The 25,958-nt window shown below is 42.7% G+C and overlaps 2 protein-coding genes and 1 non-coding gene across 5 annotated transcripts in view; 2 read left to right on the plus strand and 1 right to left on the minus strand.

Annotated features, from left to right (window-relative positions):
• myo5aa (myosin VAa) overlaps nucleotides 1–11,123 on the plus strand; it is a 49,068-nt gene extending 37,945 nt beyond the window's left edge. For 2 of the 3 annotated variants that reach the window (XM_076756048.1, XM_076756133.1), the window contains exons 30-39: nucleotides 1,240–1,438; nucleotides 2,775–2,868; nucleotides 2,979–3,128; nucleotides 3,440–3,594; nucleotides 3,865–3,954; nucleotides 4,688–4,838; nucleotides 4,996–5,278; nucleotides 5,367–5,541; nucleotides 5,689–5,769; nucleotides 6,890–11,123. In XM_076756048.1, coding sequence (XP_076612163.1) covers nucleotides 1,240–1,438; nucleotides 2,775–2,868; nucleotides 2,979–3,128; nucleotides 3,440–3,594; nucleotides 3,865–3,954; nucleotides 4,688–4,838; nucleotides 4,996–5,278; nucleotides 5,367–5,541; nucleotides 5,689–5,769; nucleotides 6,890–7,042 — 1,531 coding nt within the window. In that variant the 3' untranslated portion in view covers nucleotides 7,043–11,123. Of the gene's footprint in view, nucleotides 1–67; nucleotides 149–1,239; nucleotides 1,439–2,774; nucleotides 2,869–2,978; nucleotides 3,129–3,439; nucleotides 3,595–3,864; nucleotides 3,955–4,687; nucleotides 4,839–4,995; nucleotides 5,279–5,366; nucleotides 5,542–5,688; nucleotides 5,770–6,889 lie in introns of all 3 variants that reach the window. The other variant, XM_076756216.1, reaches the window with a different exon arrangement.
• A 768-nt stretch (nucleotides 11,124–11,891) lies between these two features.
• On the plus strand, nucleotides 11,892–24,854 carry gnb5b (guanine nucleotide binding protein (G protein), beta 5b). The gene is made up of 13 exons (XM_076756992.1): nucleotides 11,892–11,976; nucleotides 12,965–13,115; nucleotides 15,640–15,751; nucleotides 16,850–16,986; nucleotides 17,154–17,195; nucleotides 18,459–18,535; nucleotides 19,048–19,180; nucleotides 21,836–21,979; nucleotides 22,180–22,271; nucleotides 22,969–23,017; nucleotides 23,381–23,477; nucleotides 23,803–23,969; nucleotides 24,249–24,854. The coding sequence occupies exons 2-13, from the start codon at nucleotides 12,990–12,992 to the stop codon at nucleotides 24,258–24,260; spliced, it is 1,188 nt and encodes a 395-aa protein (XP_076613107.1). The 5' UTR covers nucleotides 11,892–11,976; nucleotides 12,965–12,989; the 3' UTR covers nucleotides 24,261–24,854.
• On the minus strand, nucleotides 19,607–19,678 carry trnap-cgg (transfer RNA proline (anticodon CGG)). The gene has a single exon. It is a non-coding gene; the product is annotated as a tRNA-Pro (tRNA).
• Nucleotides 24,855–25,958: the final 1,104 nt, after the last annotated feature.

Below are 25,958 nucleotides of genomic sequence, written 5' to 3' on the forward strand. Positions count from 1 at the left end.
ACCATTCCACATTTTCCTTTTTGTCATTGTGTTGTTCATGTTCCTTTCTGTGTTGTGTGTCGGTCAGATCTGCCGCTCCAGACTTCCATAAGCTGAATGAGGACGGAGAGCTGTGGCTGGTTAATCAGGGCTTAAAGGAAACCATGAGGTGTAACTGAAGTGGGATGTTTGAGCATGTTTGCCTTTTCTCGGGACTTTTCTTTCTCACACTTTTATCAACCTCACAGAGTTTTCTCTCGTATGAGTCTTCCTGTTTATTTTGTATAGCTGCTCAGTTTTAGGCCCCGGGGCTCATGACATGGGTCCTGCCAGGGTAGATGGCAATACATAAGTTGGGGTGTTGTGAGTTAGCAAGTCATGAAGTCTACATGGGTACTATTTATATTTTTGGCACGACACTAGTTTTTCCCACTTGTGGTTGTCACACTCTTCCCACACAGCACTTTACAGGGTTGCATGCAGTATAATAAATATATACAAGTTTGTCCATTCCCCACATATGTTGTATAATATGAAGTCATTTGTACAAGGTTTTGGTTTAATTTTCCCACTTTATTGCTAACACAGTGAGGATCTGTCTTCATCCAGTCACTAACCTTGTTTCACCGACAGCCTGTTGAATGTTCGAGCTTCGAGTGTTCACTGCAGAGCTTTCTTCAAAGTAGTCCAGACACAGTGAGAAAAGCTCCTGTTATGGTAGTATTAATTCAGGTGGGAGTCTCACTGAACATTGGTTAACATATTAGCACATGACTGATGTAGCTGACTGACAGTGTGAAGTTGGCAAACTATCCACGAACAGTTTGGATCTGAAGTTTGAAACTGAGCCTCTGTCAGCTGCTCGGTCGCTCAGCCTGACCTCTGATCACAGTGCTGGCTTCGTTCAGCTTTTCAGGAAAACTTAATGACTCAGCAGATTTGATGAAGGTGTTCAGAGAGGCTGGGCTCTGGGCTGCACAGCATGCTGCTGTCCTCCGTCTCCACGCTGTGGTGAAACCTCACTGTTTTATGGTCTTTGACTCACACTCTAATGCTGGTTTTGTTTCCTGTTCCCTTCTCCTGTTCATGTCCTCCCACACCTCAAACCTTTCCTCTTCCTCCTCATCTACCTCACCGTCATCCCTCACATCTTCTCACCTGCCACGTACCTCCTCATACCTTTCCCCTCGTTCATCCCTTCGTTTTGTTTTTTTGCACGCTGGTCCTCCCTTCGCCGTCTCATCTCCCTCCCCACCACAGGTTGCTGGAGCACCAGCTGCAGACTGAGCGGAGAACATACAATAACGAGGTGGAGGCGTTGCGCGGCGAGCTGCAGAACGCAAAGGAGGAGAACAACCGTCAGCAGCAGCTCTTGGCCCAAAACCTCCAGCTGCCTCCAGAGGCCCGAATCGAAGCCAGTCTGCAGCATGAGATCACCCGACTCACCAACGAGAACCTGGTACACTGCAACCCACACACACACACACACACACACACACACACACACACACGAAAATGATTATTTTGTCCCCTCAGTACTATCAGATACATTTTTTATTGTTGTTGTTGGGTGAGGAAAATCTGCTTATTTGCTGTCTGCTGGAGAGTTAAATGAGAGATTGGTACGACTGCCAGCAGCCAGTTAGCTTAGCTTAGCATAAAGAGTGAAAACTGAAAATCTATTCACACATTTTGCTTTCCAAGTGCAACAAAGATGCAAAGACAGCGATGCTTGTTGCATGATCACACTTCATCGTTTATATTGAGCCTTTGAGCAGAGTGAAAAGTCAACAACCAACCAAATAACTTGGATGCCAATGTATTATTTACTTGACTGGCATTGCCAGTCATGGCAGCATGACCCAGCAACTTCAGACCATGAGGACTTAGGGGATCATCTCCAGCTGTGTAGATACTGCAGCTTTAGAGGTGAAAGTCCTTCATACAGGCGGCATGCAAGAAAAATCTACATGACACAAACATGAATGAGTTCAGGTTTAAGGACACAGAACAGTATTAAATCAGTCCAGATCCTACAATCCAGAATCTGCTCTACATCATCAACACACACACACACACACACACACACACACACACACACACACACACATCTTTAGATGATGCCTGTAATCATCCCCGTGTTGTGCGTACACATTAATGAAGTGTCACCGGGGCGTAGCAAAGCTGAAGCAGCCACTGCAGCGCTGTGTCACACACACACTCAATGTGTGGATGGTGTCACCTGACAGGAACTCTTGGCTGAAGACCCCACAGCATCCAGAGAGGCTCGAGTCATCATTTTACGACGGATGGTTGTATGTAGAGACGGAGTGTGTGTCTGTGTGTGTGTGTGTGTGTGTGTGTGTGTGTGTGTGCGTGCCTGCATGTGCATCTGTTTGAACTAACTGGGCTTGTGTGTTCTGAAGTGGCGCTGAGCATCGCTCTAACTCTCCACAGCAGTGTCTTCTAACTCACAGCGGAGCAGCTCAGCACCTTTTTCTCTTTTCTAACAGCCAGCCGTGTAAAATCAAAAAAGCAATCTGCATAGCAGACGTCAAGTTGAAAATCCCTCCACCTCTCCTGTTTGCTTGTTTGTTTCTGAATTTGTTTCCAAGACTCACATTTTCCAACGCAGAGCTGAGATTTACAAACGTGTTTCTTCTTTGTTACCACTGGAGGGCGACAGTATGAAGTAGTGTGAGAAGTCACAGCTTTGCTAGTTGTCCTCACTGTTCTCTCCTGTCTTTCTCTTTCTGTCCGTCTCTGTGTCTCTCCATCATTGTTGCCTCTTTCAGGATCTGATGGAGCAGCTAGAGAAGCAGGACCGAACCATTCGCAAGCTGAAGAAGCAGCTGAAGGTTTACTCCAAGAGGATTGGAGAGATGGGAGGTATGGGACATTTCATCAGTCTGCAAAAGCTTGAGAGTCTGCATAGATGTGTGTCTCAGTGCTGGAGTTCAGTATGCTGTCTGACTGTTATGTCCTATTTTCTCTCCCAGCGGGTCAAGCGGAGGGACAGACGTCTCCAGGACAGATGGTGGATGAGCCGATCCACCCCGTCAACATTCCTCGCAGGGAGAAAGATTTCCAAGGGATGCTAGAGTACAAGAAGGAGGATGAGCTCAAACTGGTCAAGAACCTCATCCTGGGTAAGACCTCATGACAAACTGGCCACAAACGTAGCCCACTTACCCAACAAGCCCTAGAAAACCCAAGGAAAAATCAGGCAGGCAAAACGCTCTGCCAGTTCCTGATGTCTGATGCCAATTCTCAATAAAAAGTCAGAAATGAGGTGCAAAAAATCCACAAAGTCTGAGTTATGATTTAAATTGACCATACTGCAAGACGAGTAGAAACAAAGGCTTCAATCTGAAATCATCAGCCCTCTGCAGAAAGTGAGACTGACTGCATGTTTCCCCTCAGTCCATCACTGAACCCATTCCTCCTCTTTCCTCTCCAGAGCTGAAGCCTCGCGGTGTAGCCGTGAATCTGATCCCAGGTCTGCCAGCCTACATCCTGTTCATGTGTCTGAGACACGCAGACTACGTCAACGATGACCAGAAGGTCCGCACTCTGCTCACCTCAACCATCAACAGTATTAAGAAGATCCTGAAGGTATGTACACTGTGTGTGTGTGTGTGTGTGTGTGTGTGTGTGTGTGTGTGTCTGTCAGTGATGCTCATGTAAAATACATACTTACCAATGATGTAAATCCAACAGAGCAGGCCCTTGAAAGTGCTGGAGAAGACAAAAGACGTAATTTGGTCGAAACAGCTCTTTAAATATTGTGTCTCAGTCATTTGCAGGATGTTTGACTTGGAGAGGCTGTGATAGAGTTACAGTGTGACTGTAACAGATGACTCCTGTTCTTCCTCTTCCCATCAGAAACGAGGAGATGACTTTGAGACCGTTTCCTTCTGGCTGGCGAACACCTGCCGCTTCTTACACTGTCTGAAACAGTACAGTGGAGACGAGGTGAGGCTGACACACACACACATAGAACCTGCCAGACACATACACATCCATTGTCATTTATTTTACGTCTCTTTACTCACTGCTGCTGGACTAGCGTATCAAAAACATCATAATGTGGCTCAGTGGTGGTGCAGAGGTTCCATCTTGGAGCTCTGTGTCTGCCCTGGAGTTTTGGGCCTGGCATGGGAATGACACAAAAGCTATATATAGCTATATATAAATGGGACATTTGCATCATTTGAACAACTGTCAGAAAAGTGTACGCTGCCACACTTCCATTTTTCTGGTCCCTACAGACGAGGCACTTTGTACAAAACGGCTACCACCCTTTCCCAGCGCAACCATCAAGGACCCCCATACATCCGCTTTTAGGATTTAATTGCTCTCAAGGCTGCCATCCCTATGATGTATGATGTAATAAACACTGTCAACCCACAATCTCAGAACAAGCTAAAGGCAATTTGAGAAGAAGATCTTGGCGTGTCTTTTGCAGAGAACCAATGGCCTTCAATTGTTAACATACCGTCCTCCTTCTCTCCACTAGTTAGACACAGTCTAATACTGTTCAAACTAGCTCACATCTCCATCTCACAAAGGAGAACGTGGCAAAGATATATCCAAACACTCATCCCATCTGGGATTAGTGTAAATCTAACACTGTAACCTGGTTAGTGAAGCTTGCGCATGACCAAAAGATTGACTTTCTACATGTTCTAACCTGTGTCTGTCTCAGGCCTTCATGAAGCACAACACACAGAGGCAGAATGAACACTGTCTGTCCAACTTCGACCTGGCAGAGTACAGGCAGGTGATCAGTGACTTGGCCATCCAGATCTACCAGCAGCTGATCAAATGCATGGAGAACATCCTGCAGCCCATGATAGGTATGTGCATGTACATATCTGGGTGCGTGTGCTTGTACTGGCCTCATGCGTGTCGTATTGACAACAATAATAATAAGCAATGCTGTTTTGTGTGAATAGATGTGTATTTGCTCACGTGCAAATACAAGTACTGACTAAGCGTGTGCGTTCCCTGCAGTCTCTGGCATGCTGGAACACGAGACCATCCAGGGCGTGTCGGGGGTGAAGCCCACAGGTCTTCGCAAGCGGACGTCGAGCATCGCCGACGAGGGCACCTACACCCTGGACTCCATCCTGCGGCAGCTCAGCGCCTTCCACTCCACCATGTGCCAGCACGGCACCGACCCAGAGCTCATCAAGCAGGTGGTGAAGCAGCAGTTCTACATCATCGGAGCCGTCACCCTCAACAACCTGCTGCTGCGCAAGGACATGTGCTCCTGGAGCAAAGGCATGCAGATCAGGTAGGAGCTGCAGAGTGTGCCTGCTGCGCTCGATGTATTGTAATGAATACCGTCCTTTAATTAACTTTTGATCTGTGTGTGTGTGAAGGTACAATGTGAGCCAGCTGGAGGAGTGGCTCAGAGACAAAGGTCTGATGACATGTGGAGCCAAAGAGACTCTGGAGCCTCTGATCCAGGCCGCTCAGCTGCTGCAGGTGAAGAAAAAGACTGACGAGGACGCCGAGGCCATCTGCTCCATGTGCCTGGCCCTCACCACTGCTCAGGTAACCCACCCTGTCATTCACCACACCAGGCTTCAATAAACCAGACCAGCTTTTTAAATCAGTTGTTCTCAGCATCAGTCTGCTGAGAAGACGCAGGTAAAGTACTCGTTTTGATGGAATAACCGTCCTGTGTCATGTGTCTCTCAGATTGTGAAGGTCCTGAACCTCTACACTCCAGTCAACGAGTTTGAGGAGCGAGTGTCGGTTGCTTTCATACGAACCATACAGGTAATTTACTCCAGATGTATTAATACAACACTGTTTTCAGGGCATACTATTTTATATATCTGCAGTGTACATTAAGGGCATGAATGCAGAGAAAACACCACTTGAAAAAGTCACACTTTCCTAACTATAACACAAATTGAATCTAGTTATATTCATTTTAATTTGACAGTGAGTAACTTCAGCCTTCAGTTGGCAAACTGACAACACTCTGAAAGTCCACATTGCACTTTGCCTGCATGTTTCGACTAAACTAGTGGTCATTTTTTTTTAAGTGTTTTTATATTTTTCAATGTATTTTCAACCTTCCAGGCAGTGAATGCTTTCCATTCCTTTTACCAAGTTACATTAGTCGTAGGGGGATAGTAGGGATATTTTCCCCCTCCGTTTAAAAAAGCCTTTGTTTTACAAAATCTTCAAATCTTCATACGCACAGGAATACAAAAAAGATTCCAGACACTCAAACATGCATGCCAGGCCAGTAGGTGGCGAAGTCTGCATTGACAAAATCAGATACCAGAAAAGAACATTCTGAGCACGTGCAGTGATACTTTTCTTTGGCAGTAGTCATTTAAAAGCACAGACAAGAGGAGCTAATTATTGATTTATGTGTAGTTATTTAACAGCTCTCTGGCACACGGCGTAGCAGAGCTGACCAGACATGAACTAACCACAGTGTTGTTTCAGACACGTGCTCATTCCACAAAACAGCTATGAGTATGCAGAAATTGAGTTGATGACATTGTTTCCAACTTGCTGTTTTACGCGTGGACACGGACACACAGAAACCAGAATTTTGAAAAATCTGCACTTTGGATGATGTTTTAAAAAAGTCTCCATTTTACTGACTTAAAATGCTGTGAAATGTCCAGAAAATTTCCATTTTGCATAATATACGTATACGAATGTTCCAAGTCTAAGTCATTATGTGTATGACTAATTACTTTTGAAGAGTGCTCCCAAACACACACTCACCCTGACAGGTCGGGCCCAGGGACTCAGAGTGAGTGGCCTGAATGCACCATGTGGACTGTACCAATTTACAAACAGAAGCTGATCCCTACGAAGTTTGACTGCACATGAACGATTTCCATCTCATTTGCTCTGTTCTGTTTCCTTTCAGACTCGCTTGCGAGACCGTTGTGAGAGTCCCCAGTTGTTGATGGACACGAAGATGATTTATCCCGTTACTTTCCCGTTCAGCCCGTCCTCCCTCGCCCTTGAAACCATCCAGATCCCCGGCTCGCTCAACCTAGGCTTCCTCACCCGTGTTTAGAGAGCTGCTAGTGTGAAACATGTGATCCAGTTCTCTTATGATATCCCTGGTCTGAACACACATAACATGCAAAGTTACAAACACAAACACATGCTGAACTGTCATCATGCATCTGTACAATACTTCCATCCTCTGAACGTACACATGCACGCCTACACTCACGTGCACCTTCTCTCTTACTAAACGCACAATCGCACCCAAACGCCCACAGTTGCCGCCGCTGGTTTAAATCTGGCCGTAAAAGATCACCACCCGTCCACCGCTTGTATAAACGCCTGCCTCTTAGAGAAGCCACAGGACCAGATCAACGGCGTCACATAAAAGTGCGAAACAAGAAGAAGAAGCCTCAACAACAGGCAAAATGGATTCTGGTGCATGGAGCACGCTGTCTGATTTCCATTTGGGCCCAAGAGTAAATGGAAATGATGTACGTATTTATTTGGATATAGAGCGGGAGAAGTGTGATCCAGTCACAAGAGGTCCTTCAAAACGCACGTGGAGACGCATTCTAACGCCAGATGTGAACTGACGCACTCAGAGGTGTCCACTTGTTATCAGATCGCCCAAAAATCCTGTTGATGCCAGGTGTAAACAGGGCCAAAAAGTCCCAGTCTGTCTGCATTCACATTGTCCTCGCTGCCTCGTGTTTAGCCCTTTGCTCGTTCACTTCCTGCTGTGCCATTATAATTAAAAATTAACCAAATTTGCCTCTTGCCCTCATGTGAACCTTATTTTTGTCTCATGACCTTACCCTTTCAAAAAGATGTCTCACTTCGATAGTAGATAATATTTTCTGTTTTTAAGGTGCTTACTTAAAGGATTGTGAATGGTCACTGAAACTGGACTTTTTGATTTAATGTTTGATTAAGACAAGTCAAGTTTATTCATAGAACTCATTTAAAAATGACAAACGCCAAACAACAAAAGTGCTTTACAACAAAATAAAACAGGAATAAAAACACAAGAATGATCAATTAAACACAGACATAGATAAGAGGACATTAGTAAAAGCAAATAATATCTTGAACATCCTGAAATATCTTGATAAAATCATCACACAAGTAGTAATCCACAAGCAACCAAATAAAATGCAAACAAAAGCCACAGTGTCATGTCCTCATGATGATAATTCAGAGGACAAGGAAAAGGCATGCGTCTTCAAACAGGTTGTGAGGGTATCAATGGAGGGGAAGATCTAATTGTTACTGTTCCACAATTTTGGGCCAACAACTGAAAATGCTCGACCTCCTCTGGTTTTTAACTTGGTGCGGGTAATGTCGAGCAGTGATTGGTCACCAGATCAAGTCTGTGCAGTACATTATAAACGAAAGAGTCCGTGCACTATAGTCTCCAAATCCTGAAAGGACAGAATGATTTCAATTTAGCAAGTCCTCTACGATGGTAGAAGCTATTGCTGACAACAGAGTTGATTTCTATATCACATTTTTAACCAGAATCACAGCTGACACCAAGGTCAGTTTGTTTTTTGCGTGGGACTTTACATCTGACGACAGAGGCCAGAAAGCACTGATTGTGGATGTGAAGTTGTCTGCTGGGCCAAAGATTAGGACCTCAGGTTTGTTCTGGTCGAGCTGAGCGAAGCTTTTTGCCAGCCAGGATTTTACATCCACAGTCCAATGTTTTAGGGAGTTTGGATGACAAGGTTTCAGCAGGATGTACAGCTGGGTGTCGTCAGCATATGTTGAGAAAATAGAATAGGGCCTGATATGGAGCCTTGTGGCACGCCACAGGAAATGGATGCAGAGGGAGAGGACACATTATCAGTTCTAACAGAGGCTGATCAGTGTTGGAGGAAGGAGGCTCAACACTGACAGGCCTGTCCCTGAGTGCCAACAACTTGTTGAAGTATGTCTCTCATTCATCCAGGTCGTGGCACTTCTTAGACGTGACATGTTAAAGGAGGTCCAAAAGGGTGGAATTATTGACATTGTCGAAGGAAGCTGAGCGAGCTAAAATGATTAAAATAGCTAAATCTCCTGAATCTGAAGAGGAGAACAAATCATTTGTCACCATCTGGATAGCAGACTTTGTGCTATGGTGTGTCCTCAGACCTGACCGAAATGTATTTAGTGTGCTGAATTTGTCCAAGAAGGCGATGAGTCAAGAGAAGGCTATTTTGTCAAGAATTTGGGATATGGAGAGCTCTGAGATTGGTCTGTAATTATTAGGATCAGACAGATCCAAGAGTAAGTTTAAAGCAAGCTGGGACATCATCACTGACCAGAGAGCTATCAATTATTGATCAAATACTCGGCCCAACAGTGTCCAGCACTTCCTAAAGTAGGCGTGAGGGATTAATGTTTAAGGGACATGTACTCTGGTCCATACAGGAGATACATGTCCAAGAGGAGACAGAGATCGGTTCAGTTGCTGAGGACTGAGGTGAATGACCTTAACTCTGCTGGATCGTAGGCGGTGACACCTGAGAACGTGTAGTGTACATTTTACTGATGAAACTTTTAGAAATTATCACAGATATCTGGTGTCGCTTCAAGATGATTTGTGACTGCAGGGTTGCGTACTGTATTTATTGTTTTAAATAAAACTGGGTCTGTGGCCAAAGACTTGGAATTTTATTGTTTTTGTATTTCGGCTCTGCTCTCGTGCATTCCTGGAGTTAAACCAGAGCTGAGCTTTGATTTTTGGTTTTCTCACTTTGTAATGGGCAACCGAGTACAGAGTATTGGTGCAAGTGCATCTCGATATTGGGACCAGATCGTCTGTGCCGCGACCATCAGGGCAAGCATGAGCGTGATCGGAGATTGAATCGGAAAATGATTCTGACCAACCAAGGAAGCATAGATCAAACTGTTCTCATGCCTCATTAAACACCACATTAAGCAAACCACTCTCACTCTGACAGGAACAAGCAAAGTGGAGTAAATTTAGTTTGTGATGTTTTGTGTTGTATTTGAAGAGACTGATATCCACATGCTCTCATGGGGACCACATGTTATCAATCTGCCTTTTGTTATATATTTTGGATAAATAGGTAGTTTAAAGTATGGTCTGTGTGAAGAGTACATATCTGCAGGTTGTGGCAGGAGAGACGGTCACTGAAGGAGTTAAGAAACCATATGAATGTTTAAAAATGTTAATAAAGTGTATCATGATTTAACTGCACATTGTGGACAAAGCCTTATCTGAATTATTTGCTATCTGAATGACTTTATCACATAATTGACCTTGTGGCATTGTTTTGTTCTGTCAGTGTTGTTTTTTTTTTTTTTTTTCCACTGTAAACTGAATAGAAATTGTTAAATGTTATCATTTTTATGTTGATAAGGTGTCCTGTTGTCCTACAGTTGGTGTCACAGATAGGTTGCACTGCTTAGCCATAAGTCCAAATGCACTTTTTAGATACTGCTGAGGAAGTCAAAGATGGATGTGGCCTGTAAAAATAATAAGATACTTTACATTTAAGAGCCTTTCTTCCTTTGATTCCCACCACCTTTCACTGGACTGTTGCCCATTAAACCTTCTCCACCACATTCCCTGCGTGAGCAGGTGCTTCACTTTCTCCAAAACCGCGAGAAAAATCACAGATTAATTAGTAATTAATGTAAGCCACAGGTAAGAAGACACACTCGTGAATTTCACGGGTGCAGCACCGGCCCTCTCACAGTGGGAAGGCTGGCCTGGTTTCAGAGGAGAGAAAACACATTCATTCATCGGTTGGTATTGTTGAGCAGAGCTGCTGCTTCTTGTCCCCCTGGGCTTCTCTTGGGCTCTCAAACAGGAGAAAATGTCATTCCTTCACTGCGTTTTTACAGCAAGGAGAGAGTTGGTTGTGTATGATATGACGTTGACATTATAAATGACCATTGTTGCCATTTTGAACATTGTTATCTCATCACTCCAGCTGTTGTGGTACTGGTGTGAACATGCTGAAGCCAGACCCAAATGTGTCCTCTCTGATCCATGTGTACATTTGACAAACTGGACTGTTTGTAGTTTCTGATAGCTGTGCTTAGTGAATGTGTTCACCGTTAAGAAACTAAGAAACTTGGAATAAAATGTCAAATCTATATAAGTAAAATAAAAGAATTCAGCACTGTCAGATTGTCTGTGGAAGATAATTTTTTTTTTTTTTTTTTTGGTTTTCACACCCATTTTTTACAAGTAGAAGTACAAGATCTAACACTTTTTCTGCACACAAAAGGCTTATCTTGCTCAATTTTGGAGAATTAATTCATTAATATCTGTCAGTGAGCACCAGAAATAAGCCTTTTGTGTGCACGGGAAAAATCTTCAATCTTTTCCTTCAACCCAGTTCATTTTAAGAAAATTTGATTTTTTTCAGTTGTGTAAACAGTAATATTAATAATAAACAATCCAAAATAATCTATATGTAGCAGAAAAACATGAACAAGTCTTGCCATGAAATAAACTGAATGGAGAATCTGTGCTGATTTTCTTAAACTATCAAAGGTGAAACTGTAATTTCTTCTATTTCAGTGACACAAGACCTGAAGACTGAGCTAGATGTAATAGATTACATTCAATGGGATTACACAAATCTGATTACAACATGTTCATGCAACACTGTACAAAAAGGGAGAAAAAAAGTTTTACAACACTGATAAAACGCCGCCTTTTCATCCAGATCTCACCAAGAAACCTTTTCCATTTATCCCACAGCAATAAGAGATGTAATGCACAGTAATATTACATCATGCAGTAAATCAGCAACGTGTATTGGATTAGACCAAATGTAACTTTGCAGGCCTCACAGGTAATACTGCAGCGGCATACGAAGCATGGAGGTAAAAGCAGAGTCACGGCTTAAACAACTAAGAAGCTTACTGTTCCCTCTCTGTCCCTCACTCTCAATCCTCTTCACTGGAACAACTCATCTCACTTCTCCAGGGACAAACACCTGCTCGACAGAGCCCGGAAGATTCTCTTGTGAGGTAAGATTTTATCATTGAAATGTCGCGAAGTCATATTTTGCAAACTGATGTTGGTGTGTTTTCATGTTTGGGGGGTGGGTTCAAGTTGTGGAACTTGTTGTGGAAGTGGAAGCAGAGTGTGCAGTTTATAACCAGCTGGTAAAACAGAAACATCTATTATATTAAGGGAAGGATTGGATGGAGTTTGACAAAGATAAACTCCTTCCAGTTTCTGCTCAGGTATTCTGTTCACTTCATCAGCACAACGATTAACTCAACAGCAGCCTACGTGACACATGATGAAGTGAGCACTGAGAGTCATCTGACGTATGTCTGTATGAACATAGTGGCAGGCAGAGATGGTCAGATGGACTTCAAATGGCTTATACAACTCCTTCATATCACATAATTATATCATATTATGTATACATTCTACACGCTGGTTTTAATGGAAGGACTGAAAATGTAAATATAATGAACTTCAGTCTCTTAATTAGGTTGTATTTTTCTGATTGCTCAGATTTTTATCAAATGTACACAGTGAAGGACACTGCGTGGATCAGTAGTCTATTATGGTATTATTACCTTTTACAAGATCATACAACATGTATGTGTGTTTATGTAGGAAAAAAATACAATTAGAAAACAAGTTACTGCTTTGAATGGCGCAGTGCTTGTACAGAAGTGATGAAATGTAGATTTGTCATGTGAAAGGTCATAACGAGCTGTCATTTGATTTTGCAAAGTGTTTATCATGTAGGTTACAGTGCTGTGCTCCCAGTTCCCAGAATAGCTGTGCTGCACTCCTCTCCTGTGGAGCTCAGAGAAGGATCAGGCTGGAGTAGATTACCAACTACTTATCTCCAAGCCCACACACACACACACACACACACACAAACACACACCAAGCGGTCAAAACTCAGTCCAGACATTTATAAAACAAAGCACGTCCAGGCTGTAGTCTTGCTGATTGAATCAGTCTTTATGTGTGTGTGTGTGTTTTCTACAGGGTGTGTTGGTGATCATCTGCAGCCATGTGCGACCAGACGTTCGTGGCGGTCACTTTTGGCCCCTGTGACAGCTGTGGGAACGCCAGTCCTCTTATGAACATCTACGTTAAGAATGACGCCATCAACTATTGCTCCTTCTGTGTGGAAATGGTATGTGTTACTTTCAGTTTCTCATCACGAAACAGCTGCAACATCATGTCAGTGCAAACTGTGACAACGATTGCAGCATCTGAAATTTCTTCATATCAGTTCATTTGAGGGGGTAGATCTCAGAAGATCTGCTTTAAGATTAAGAGCTTATAATTTGCAAACCAACTAATCAAAAACAACTGACAGATGATTTTCAAATGGAATACGATAGAGATGAAATTCATGCAAATGCTATAAGGTCTGCACCTTCTTTCAACTCTGCAGCCCTGAAGTTACAGGCGTGTCTTACTCTTATGTTTATCTATGATCATGTATGACAATAACAGCAATGTGAGGCAGCATCCAAGCCTCTGCATGTGAAGGAATCTTTAGTCTGATGAGGATCACTCACTGCGCAACATCTGTTCAGCTGAAGACACACCACTAGCAGCACCTTTTGACATGCACCTGTATTTATGTATCTTAAACACACACACACACACACACACACACACACACACACACACACACACTCACTAAGAGAAATACTGCAACATTTTGCAAGAAAATTACAATAAAAGCAAATAGTAATGGTGATTAAAACTCATCATTTCATCACTCTTTTATAATATTTGCTCTGTCACATTGCATGTTACATTTGATTTAATGATTATATAAGATTGAATATGACTTGGAGGAAAAGAGCCAATCAAATTGAATTAGGCTTAATAAACTTCTCGTAGGAATGTGGCTTGTTTCAGTGCTTGGTTATATGTTTATGGGCCATGGGGATGTGTGTCAGGGGTCCCCGAGCTTCTTCGCGTCATGGACTGGTTTCACATAAAGCAATAATTTGCATAGAAACGAATATTTTTGCTAGCTTGTGGGATTACTTTCTTACTACCGTATCACTTTACCGAGATGAGCGGTTTGACATGTATACAGAGTGATTTTCAAAATAAAACTTCTTTCAGACTCTGATGATCAAAAAATATTTTTTGTTCAGTCTCTGTGCGACCCGGTACCAAATGGCCCCGGTGTTTGGGGACCGCTGCTCTAACGTACTATTTACTGCACTGACTTCAAGTCAGAAACTGTAACTGTTATCATTATCAGTGTGTGTGTGTCTTGGGTCAGATCTCAGGACTGATCCCGGTGGCTATTATTATTACTATTATCATTCATTCATTCATCTTCTTTACCCGCGCATCCCATTTCGGGGTTGCGGGGGGCTGGAGCCTATCCCAGCTAGCAATGGGCGAGAGGCGGGGGTACACCCTGAACCGGTCGCCAGCCGATCGCAGGGCTACATACACAGACACACAGACAGACAACTCACACACTCACAGTCACACCTACGGACAATTTAGAGACCAATTAACCTAACGAGCATGTTTTTGGTCTGTGGGAGGAAGCCGGAGTGCCCGGGAGTGCACGGGAAGAACATGCAAACTTCACACAGAAAGGCCCTGCCCGACCCAGGGTTCGAACCAGCAACCTTCTTGCTGTGAGGCACGCGCACTACCTGCTGCGTGCCCGTGCCCGTGCCCGTGCCGTGCCCCGGGTCAGATCCCGGGTCGGGTTGTCATTATTAATATTAGGGTGTGCGTGTCCGGGTAGGATCCAGGGTCGGTTCCCGAGTCTGGTCCCGGGTCGGACCTGGGTCGGACCTGGGTCGGATCCAAGGTCGGATCCCGGGTAAGTCTCAGGAAATATCCGGGTCGGTCCTGGGTACGTCCCCGATCCGGAAATTTCCTGGGACATTGCCGGGACCGGAACTTACCCGGAAATTTCCCGGTAATGTTCGGGGCGGTCCCGGGTCGGACCCGGGCAGGTACCGGGTCGTATCCAGGGTCGGATGCTGAAAAACTGGTTCATGCCTTTAATTCAAGCTGACTGGACCCAGCTGTTATTATCATTATTATTATCATTAGTGTGTGTGTCCCGGTATGTACCGGATCCCGGGTCTGGATCCCGGCCCGGGTTGTTGTATTTATAATTATTATTATTATTATTATTATTATTATTATTATTATTATTATTATTACCTCCAGAAACAAACAAACAAAAAAATTACTGATAGACTTCAGCTTATTCAAAACTCTGCAGCTCGACTATGAACCAGAACTGAAACCGAGCAGAAAGCACATTAGTCTCGTGTTAGCTGCTCTGTGCGGCCCGGTACCAAATGGGGACCGCTGTGTGTGTGTGTGTGTGTGTGTGTGTGTGTGTGTGTGTGTGTGTGTGTGTGTGTGTGTGTGTGTGTGTGTGTGTGTGTGTGTGTGTGAAAGCGTGGAGCACTTGCTCCAGGGTCAGAGTGTCTTAAGGCCTGTTATCATGAACGTGGAGGATGGAGGGAGGAGGAGGCTGACAGCACGGGCTCCGTGTGACACGCGCGGCAGCATCACTGTCGCGCTCGAGGGCGACAGACCGCTAACCGCTCTGTCCCCCCCCAACTTTCCCGTTTCTCCCGTGTCTCCCGCCCCCTTCCGCTCCTTCCTCTTCTCTTTTCTGTGTGTTTTCTTGCGGCCGCTGCCTCTCAAAGATGGCTTGTCGGGGACTCCAGAAAGGGGAAACCCTCAACACACTGAAGAGGGAGAGCGAGACTCTGAAGAAGAAGCTGGAGGAGGAGCGGGCTAAACTGAGCGACGTAGAGTGTAAGTGTCCGGGACTAAATTAAACTAACAACAACAACGACAACAACAACAAACTATTACTCAGTCAGTCACGTTTTCACTGAAAAGCTTCGTTTTTTTAGTTAAAAAGGACTAAAAGCCTGACAGCTGGCAGCTCGTTAACTGTGTGTGACGGTTAAGTGATGCTCGTGTGCGCTGAGGTAGACTAATCTGACAGTAAGCAGCCAAGAAAGATAAAGCACTTTTTTAGGGTCTTATCGTGATGATAAAATTGTACATGGCTTCTGTGAGTCAGTCAAACTGCCTTCAGTCAGTCGTGGTACGGTATACTTAGCTGTAAGTACATTTACTGAAGTATTAAGTTCAAATTTGAACTCAGTTAGGCCACTTGTACTTAAGCTAGCTACTCGACTATCTCCATTATCTCACGTCAGAGTGAGATACTGTGCTCCGTGCTCCACTACCTTTGTCTGACAGCTGACAGGTAATCTTACACCCAGTTAGTAGAAACTTTGCAGAATAATATTTTCCATACAAAGTCTAGAAGTTAAAGATTAACCTGTCAGACCTTATGTAAAGTGGTTCAAATCAGCCCCATTTGATGGGCTGGTCACCAGGGCTGCAACTAACAAGTATTTCCATTTTCAATTAATCTTTTATTTTCTTGATTAATTGATTACTTAATTAATCTATAAAATGTAATTTTTTTTCTTAAAAAATTACTCAAACCGATTAATCAATTGTCAGAATAGCTTCAGATTAGTTTAGTTGTTGGCAAATAATCAGTTAATCTACTAGACACACATTAAATGCTGTTTACGTGTTTAAACGTCAGTAATGATACACCAACAGTGTCTTATATAAAAATATAACACAGACAGGCACCACTGTGCTGCATTTTTTTTTTTTTTACTTTTGATACTTTAAGTACAATTTGCTGATAATATTTCTAGTATTCTAGTACTAGTAACATTACAGTAATAGTACTTTTACTTAGGTTTTAAATACATTGTAATACATTGAGGTATTCCTACTTGCCAGCATTTCTCATGAACCTGACACTGGATATTGTGTGCCTGCATTTGTGTGTGTGTGTGTGTGTGTGTGTTGGTACCTCAGTGCAGCAGGTAGCAGAGAAGGTTGAGGTGTTGGGCGCTCTCTCCATAAAGACCAAGCGTATGCTGAAGGGTCATGCCAACAAGGTGCTGTGTATGGACTGGTGTAAAGACAGACGTCGTCTCGTCAGCTCCTCTCAGGTATGCAAAAGCGCACACATATGGATTTGAGCATGTTAGATTAACATGGTGAAATATTATCTAATATTAATTCAAATGTATTTTTGACATGACATTGTTCATTTTTATGCTTTAGTATATGGGCTGTGTTTATTTTCTGATGTAAGACTCTTTTTTTTCTAAACTAGGATGGAAAAGTGATTGTCTGGGATGCATTCACTCTTAATAAGGTGAGGTCTATGGGGGGCTTTGGTGCATAAACACATGTGTGATAATAAATTACACTAAATTAATGGGCTGAATATCAAAAACTTGAATGAATGAAATGGGAATGAATTAAAGGTTCAGAGGTAAAGAAAATCCCTGCTTCAACAGCAGGAGAAGTTCTGATATTCCTTCATGGTTTTACTTGTATATCAGGAGCCAAAGTGAGGAGAAATTTGTGGATATGCTTATATATACATATTTTTACCACTGTTATTTGTATTTGAAGGTTTTAATTGTAAATTTAATACTCAGAAACACAAAAACATGTTGAATTATTAAATGATTCTACCACCGTCCATTATCTTTTTGATCAGTTTCATGTGTATAAACGTGCTAAATGTACTAGGTACTAAGATGGAGAAGAAATCAGAGTTAGGAATTGATCCACTAGATCCCTAATCTAACAATAAAGCCAATCAACAAGTTCTGTAGGCTCTGATGAAAACAGAATTTTAATCACAGTTGGGAGTTTCTTACTGCAATGGCACTCAACTCAACTGAGCTCAAAACCAGTTTTCAAATACACAGTCTAATATCTAGTTTTATTTTTGTTTTTTTTTATGATGTCGTCATAAATCAGAAGGTTGAGTTTAATGTCCATCCACGAGAATGAAATGCAGGAACAGACAGTCATGTAAACCTGTCTTGAATGAATAGGACTGTCACTGTGAGAAGCGTGGTTCCCCAATTGACCTCACCCTCTTCTCCACTCTGTTATGTAAGGTCAAGTGTTTCTCTTCTTTCTTTTCGTTTCGTTTGCATGCTCAGATGGTCATGTTCTCTTCACCGTATGTCCTGGTGTTGAGTGGGTGGGTGGGTGGGATCATCCTCGACTGCATACTCCTCCGAGAAAGAGGGCACAAGACCACCACATGAAAAATATGCGTTTAAAGATTATCCATCCATCTGTCCCCTGTAATGACTGTGTGTGTGTGTGTGTGTGTGTGTGTGTGTGTGTGTGTGTGTGTGTGTGTGCCTGAGTGCACTTAAATGGCCGCCAGAGTTCAGCCTGGTTTAACCGTCATGCCTCTTGATGGAGCAGACAACCACACTGAACATAATCCCTACTAATACTCTCCACGTCCAGGTTTACTGCAGCTGTATATGTAGTTGGTTTATGCTTATTAAAGACAGTGTATTTTCTTATAAATAACAAATTATGAAAATGATCATATTGTGTGTGTGTGTGTGTGTGTGTGTGTGTGTGTGCTGTGTGCGTGTCACAGGAACATGGGGTGACCCTGCCTTGTACATGGGTTATGGCGTGTGCTTATGCTCCCTCGGGCTGTGCTGTGGCATGTGGGTGAGTATAGAGATTTAATGAACTGCTGCTCTTAACAAGAATCAACAACAATTAACAGTTTCACTTTCAAGTAAAGTCATAATATTTTGGAAATTTCTACTACAAAGTTATCATTATTATGAAAGAGAAATTATGCAAATTGTAGATATATTATCTTTTGGTAATCAAGTGTAATTTACTCATTTAATTTCATGTAATCTATTGTAATTTAATTTACTAATTTACTGTAATTTAAACACCCCTGGTTGCTCTTTTTCAATAACTTCCTGCCTCTTAATCTATTATTTAGACTCCTTTGTATAAAATGGCTACTTCGATTGTCTGTAAATGTGCACTAAATGTGTATGTTTGGTGACTGCTGCTGCTGTTGCTCAGTGGCACCACATTAGATCCTTCTAGCAATCTGCAGTATCCTCACCCTAAACCCTGCATGATAATGCTTTTTAATCTCAAATAGTGAGTGATCCCTAACTACATCATTTAACGGCTGATGTTTTTATCTCCTTCAAAAGTGGATTGGATAACAAGTGCTCAGTAATCCCTCTGTCACTGGACAAAAATGAGAACTTGGCTGCAAAGAAGAAGTCTGTGGCCATGCACACTAACTACGTATCAGGATGCACCTTCATCAACTCTGACATGCAGGTGAGCATCACACGCACGCCAGGTGAGATGTGAAACTTCTGCAATGATTACAATGAATGAATTACATTTTTCCATTTGGACTGAACAAACATAAAAGATTTACGGCTGATTTGCATCTGAAGGTTATGGCAGGACCTGAACCTGAAGGCTGTGGTGTTGTCTGGTGTATCGAGGACAGGGCTTGGTCCAGCTGGTGGTCTGCCATGAGAGGGACCAGCTGTGTACTGCTGTTCATAGTGTTGCAATTTGAAAAGAAGGCTTTCCACAGCTGGCCAATCCTAAGAGTACCACGATATGCAATTATGTTCTCATTCCCACATTTCGCCCTGGTGTGCTCCTTTCACGATTTGCTGTGTGTGCAGTTAATGCACTAGTAAACCACAAATATCAATTAGCAGGAGTCAAGCGTTGTCATTGCTATAAATTGGGCTCGTCCGGGATTTGAACCCGGGACCTCTCGCACCCGAAGCGAGAATCATACCCCTAGACCAACGAGCCACTTGTCACAGCTGTTTCCTGCTGTCAGTCATTAATCAATCAATTTTCAATTGTTGTACTATCTATTGAGGGTGAGTGTGTCAGCATCAACTACCTTTTTTTGTTGGCTGTGTCTATAAGTTATTGACCGGATAGAAGGAACGTATAGTGGACAAGCTCCAAAATGACTACATGAGGGAAACGGCCTGAGATATTAGACTTTAATAATTTACTCCACTCTGGGCCTCAGCAAGGCAGAGATGCACAATGACAGGGCGCAGGGAGGAAGAGGAGTTGGTAGGGCTGAGGAGGGGGCAAAAAAAGAGACCAGAAGGAGGGGGTGATTGTCCTCTATCCTGGGTGTATTAATAGACACTGAGTGGCTTTTATCTAGGAAAGAGCGGAGCACACTGACCTGAGGGCAGAACATTTAACGCATAGCCACGCACATGCATGTGTTCTTTCAGCCTTTCTCTCGCACACACACATCTGTCACACATCTCTCTCTCACTGCATCTCGCACACAAAGACACACGCATGCACAAGAGCCCACTATAACGCTCACAGCTCCATTAAAAGCACAAAGCTTTGGACTATACTGGTGTGTGTGTGTGTGTGTGTGTGTGTGTGTGTGTGTGTGTGTGTGTGTGTGTGTGTGTCCTGCTGAGACAGAGCTGACTTGTGAGTTATGAGTTGTGAGGCTTTTTCATTAAAGATATGTGGGAACACTTGGTAATTTAAGGAAACCCCTGCAAGTATTTAATATATGGTAGCATGCAGGTGGCGGTAAGCGAAATCACACTGATGTAAAGGCTCTGTGTTAGATCAGTGAGGTTCCCATCTGTGAGTGTGTGCGTGTGTCAGTAATTGTGGCTTCCTGATAATTGCATTCATGTTGAAACTAGAGCTACCTCTCAGTGCAGGCAGGATGTGGTGTGTTTTTGTGACTGAGGTCATCCAGCAGGAGCTCTCTAATCCACCAGCCGGCAGGGATCTCTGATGTCTGCATGTGTCTCTAAGTGCCCTTAATCTGTTTACATCAGAGGAATCGCTGACATTTTGCCAATTTGTGCACTTGTTTGTATGGATACATGATGCACAGTGAGAGTTTTCTGTGTTGGCTGGGAGGTGCTGACCTTTTGCTTTATGTGTATATGCGTGTCTTCCATTTGAATACATTTGTAGATACATTATGTGCATATAGAGTGCAACAGCTACAGTCATGGTGCCCTGAAATGTAGTCATATAGATAGAAGAGTTAAAACAGACTATAGAAAGCAGATGTTGATGATGCTGTTCTCTTTCTTATAAGCCACTGCTGAGGTCAAAACAATCACATGTCGGGAACGGAAATTTAATTTAAAGACTTTTCCCTTGAAATAGTATTGGAATCACGTCAGTCATTTCTCGTTTATTTTTTGGCCGTTTCAGTTCTCAGTTTTAAGTATTAGAATAGAGAAATGAAAGCAAAACCTGTCGTCAAAGTCGAAGTGGAGAACAGATAATTCCAAAAACTGGCAACCTTTGATATGCATAGTGTGAAAAAAAAATTCATGTTTTCAGTTGTCAACAATCAGTCAGATCCTGCAGTTTTATTTTTTATAGCATCAACAGTACATTTGTTTACAGACTCTCTGAAAAAAATATGACCAATTTTTATAATCCCATTTTTTATCCAGGTTCTGCCTTTCTATGATCACCAGTCGTGTCGTATTAAACCAGATCCAGCCTAGCTTCACCGTTACTCCTTTAGTCTTCATGGAGTTTCCAACAGAATACAGAATTTAGCCGCCAAAGTCCCTCTGCGACGGCACTTCCTCCTCTCTAGTTTCTCCAGTTTATCTTTCATTGGCGTACCAAGGCTGCCAGTGTTTGCACATTTTTAAGCTGTGGTTAGTTAACGGTTAGTATCCACAGTTTCTTCAATAAATCATACAGCTGAGTTTTTAAAGAGACAGAGGAGGACAAAAAGAAGCTTTAAGTTTTCATGTTGTTGACTGTTTTGTCTTGTGTTTTTTTATGTATGTGGAACATGTGTGGTGTGCCTGTGCTCTTGTATGCATGTGTGTGGATGCATTTGTCCATGTGTACGTGTGTGTGTGTGTGTGTGTGTGTGTGTGTGTGTGTGTGTGTGTGTGTGTGTGTGCGTGCGTGTGTGCGTGTGTGTGTATGTGTTAGCTCCTGACCTCCAGTGGTGATGGCACATGTGCCTTGTGGGATGTGGAGAGCGGGCAGCTGCTGCAGAGTTTCCATGGTCACACAGCTGATGTGTTGTCCCTGGACCTCGCCCCATCTGAGACTGGAAACACTTTTGTCTCTGGGGTGAGACAGAGATAGTGTGTGTCTGTGTGTTTGTCTCCTTGTAATTCATGTGGTTGTAGTGAGACCCAGTAACTCATGATGGTCCCCTCTGAATTTAGAGCTTTCGTGAAACTGACAATTTGAAGAAACTGGACTTTTTACAAGACAGCAACAATGTTTATGTCTCTAATGTGTGTGTGTGTGTGTGTGTGTGTTATCAGGGCTGTGATAAGAAGGCCAATGTGTGGGACATGCGCTCTGGACAGAACATTCAGTCTTTTGAGAACCATGAGTCCGACATCAACTGTGTGAAGTGAGTCCAGCTCTTTGATAAAAAGTCTCACAGTCTCTATTTTTAAGTAAGCAGAAGAGTCGATGTGACAGAGATGACATATAAAACTGTTGTGGCACTGAAGGGAAGTGGTAGTAACAATAGAAGTACTTCTACTTCAGCTGCTACTATTCCAAATGGAGACCTGAATGATTAAATTCCACCCGAAATCATGAAAATGCGTCATGAAAGAAGGTATTTCACCCCCACACGTCTGTGCACAGGCTCAACATCCTAGAGGACATCTGAGGCACTTTGCTACCCTTTAATTTTTATGTCTTTCATGAAGGCGAGACTGTTGTGCCCTTACTTTGAAATATGTTTTCAACTGAATCTGCATCTAGTCTGCTCTAAAATAACTTTTAAATCTCGTTGTTTTGTATTCAGTGTGCAGCAGCTGTGAAAGGAGGTTCAAAGAATCTCCTGAGTGTTTGGAAAATGTTGAGTTGTACAATTGGGAACAATTTTTTCTTTGCTTGTTTGTTTTTGTTCTTCTGGTTTTTTTTTTTTTACATTAAGTAGGTTTGTTCATCTACTGTATTAGAAAGACCAAGTTTCGGCCCCGTGATGCATTCAAGCAGCAGAATTACTCACTTATGTAAAATCAAGTTTCACATAAAAAGCTCACAGGTGCAGCAGTGCTGTTTATCTAACCCTGCCCTCCATCATGTGCGTTCAGGTACTTCCCCAGTGGAGATGCATTTGCCTCTGCTTCTGACGACGCCACAGTGAGTCACGTCATTACCCGCTTCAGCACTTTGTTGTGATGTCTCTGCTGTGTCCTCGTTACATGTGTAGAAAGTCAGTTGTTTTATTGGTCTCACTCTTGTTGTTGTGGTGATCTCAGTGCTTTCACTTTTTGGTAACAGTTTTTTGTCAGGTTGTTGAGAAATTAAAAACACACTTAGACTGGTGGGCTGCCTCCAACAGAATGACATCTGTCTCATACATCCACATTTTCTTAAACATGTCTTCATGTTCCAACAACGATGTGTACTGACAGATCAAAGAGTAACCCCACCACAGACAATAATTTGACCGTTGAGTGTCCTTGTGTCTGTGTTGTTGCGTTTGTTCTTGGTATTCCTCAGTGCCGTTTCTACGACCTGCGAGCTGACCGTGAGGTGGCCGTCTACCAGAAGGATAGTGTCATATTTGGTGCTTCCACTGTGGACTTCTCCCTGAGTGGTAAGGAGTTTATAAAGCACTTTCATTGCATCAGATGTGCTCAGTAAATGTTGATTTAACTTGAGTTTAAAAACACGTTGAGTTGGTTCTGTGACCTCGTCTGATCCACAGCATGAACTGAAGAGGAGTGATGCTGTAGTTTTAGATAATATACATTTCTCATCATCTCCTGGGAAAGTCAACAGACACACAAACTAATACAGAACTCAACAGAAAATGCAGCTATTGATAGAGTTATTTGATCTTTACCTCGCGATTTCAACCAATACTTTATGTCTCCACTTCCCCTTATTTCAAATTCCCCATTTCCTCTTCCCGCCCCCAGGTCGCCTGCTTTTCGCTGGTTACAATGACTACACCATCAACGTGTGGGATGTTCTGAAGGGAACTCGTGTCTCCACCATGTTTGGTCATGAGAACCGCATCAGCAGAGTCAGAGTGTCCCCGGACGGCACAGCGATCTGCTCTGCCTCTTGGGACAACACCTTACGGGTGAGCAGGAGTTTCCCCTGCGCAATATGTTTATTTGTTTAGAACCTTTTCATGCGTAAATTACATCAACAGCTGGGCTTCGTACATTCATTTGGAGAATAACATTGAGCATTTTCATGATAGTAATGTATGAGTTGTAATCGCTTTTAGCCCAGTGTATATGTTCAGATCATATTGATGGGATAATTATTCATTCTGACTTGTATTTGCTGTTTTACACAGAAACACTGTGCTTGTTTTATGTTTAAACCCATCTCATTCGTCATGTCTCTCATGCAGATTTGGGCCTAGAGTTTACATCACCGTTGTGATCCAGCGAAGACAGCACCAGCATTATGAGACTGCCGGGGCTGCGAGTCCCTGCCTGAAATCAACACTACTTCATACTAACCTTCAGTGTGACAAACACAGAGGCACAAACACCTAAAATGTCTCTTCTCAGTGAGATCATATCATAATATCATAACTGTAGGGTGGTTATTCATCTGAGCAGACTGTCGCTCAAGCTTGGATTCCTAATCTCTGTTATTGATAGCGTCATGACTGATTATGTAATTGTTAATAGTGGAAATAATTGTGAGTGTAAAGAGCCAAAATGACTATAAATCAGCAGCACGTGTCTGCTGTGCCATGTAGACCTGCAGGCAATATGAGTGATTGTCTTTGTTAGTGATACCTGTTCACTGTCACCTGTCCTGTGAGAATCACACCTGTCCACAGTCACTCTGCATGTGTACACGCTGTGACTGTTCAGGTTGATATTGCCATGATTATCCAAAGGAAGACAACTTTAAATGTAGCAGCAGATTTTTCTTATTTCAGTCTACATGAACATCAACAGTGTAGGTACATTTCTTGTGAGTAAATAAAGAAGAGATTTTAAGTATTTTTTCTGTTTCTGATGTCTCGACATGAACAAAATACAAATGGATGTCAAGAGTTTGGTAAATCAGCTGATTTTAACTGAGTATGCCACACACAGAGGCAGCCCAATGAATGCATTTATGTTTCTCCTGTTCTGAGGAAAAGGGGAATGTAAATAGCCAGTGAGCCGATGAGTCTGTCTTATTCTTATATTCTTATTCTATAGCTTATTCTTAGCAACATGTCCCAAGAAAAAGTTTTTGGCTCAAAGGAAACTGTAGTCCTGAATAACACTGTGTGTCACCGGGGGGCGCTGCACAGCATCACAGTTATAATAGGAATGTTGTTCAATTAGAAATCATGTTGAAGTGCTTAAGATGACATCAATTACATTTCAAATATGTTGCAAGGCATGCTGGTGTGTTTTAGATACTTGAAAGTGCTTTTCTACCATTGCAGGCATCCGATGGTTTCCATTCATCTCTGTATCATTTAGAAATCTATCAGCAGACTCTCAGCACTGTGAAATCCACCACAACAAGCATCAAGTCTGCATGAACTTTTTGATTTGACAAGTCAGCAGTGATGATGGCACTTTGACCAAAGATGATGCAGACCTGATGTCCACTGCAGTTGAAGTTAAGCCAGTCTCAAGAGTCTGCTATGTGGTTACATGCCCTGTGGAAGTGAATGGAACCAATGGCTGCCTAGACTGGTAATACATGACAGCGGAAAATTGGTCAGTTAAAAGTGCTAAAGTATGCTCACTGCTTCTGTTATCATTCTATACATATAACTGTTATTACACATACCATCTTACATTAATATATACATATAATAGTCTTATTTCTATTAATAAATCCTTATTATTATACACATATACTATTAAAACTGGCCTGCCAATACTGCTGCATGGGATGTTTTGAGTCCCCACACAACTGCAGCGGACTTGTCCCTGTAAAAAATACCTTGAATACAAGTCAACATTTGAAGAATATCCCTATGAGCTCACCATTTTTTATTTGTCTAACTTGAATAAAAGATTATCTGGAACTCAAAGCTGGAAACACCCAGAGGGAAACACCACGGTAATGACAGAGGCTGGTGAAAGATAACAGGAGAGAG

The sequence above is a fragment of the Chaetodon auriga genome, chromosome 1 (assembly GCF_051107435.1).
Source record: "Chaetodon auriga isolate fChaAug3 chromosome 1, fChaAug3.hap1, whole genome shotgun sequence".
In the NCBI taxonomy this organism is placed as follows: domain Eukaryota; kingdom Metazoa; phylum Chordata; class Actinopteri; order Chaetodontiformes; family Chaetodontidae; genus Chaetodon; species Chaetodon auriga.

Excerpts from the sequence above, each read along its gene's own strand:
- gnb5b (XM_076756992.1), top strand. The coding sequence starts at position 12,990 with ATGTGCGACCAGACGTTCGTGGCGGTCACTTTTGGCCCCTGTGACAGC. Across the intron at positions 13,116-15,639 it reads GCTCCTTCTGTGTGGAAATG|ATGGCTTGTCGGGGACTCCA; the intron begins GTATGTGTTACT and ends TGCCTCTCAAAG. Across the intron at positions 18,536-19,047 it reads GGCTGTGCTGTGGCATGTGG|TGGATTGGATAACAAGTGCT; the intron begins GTGAGTATAGAG and ends CTCCTTCAAAAG.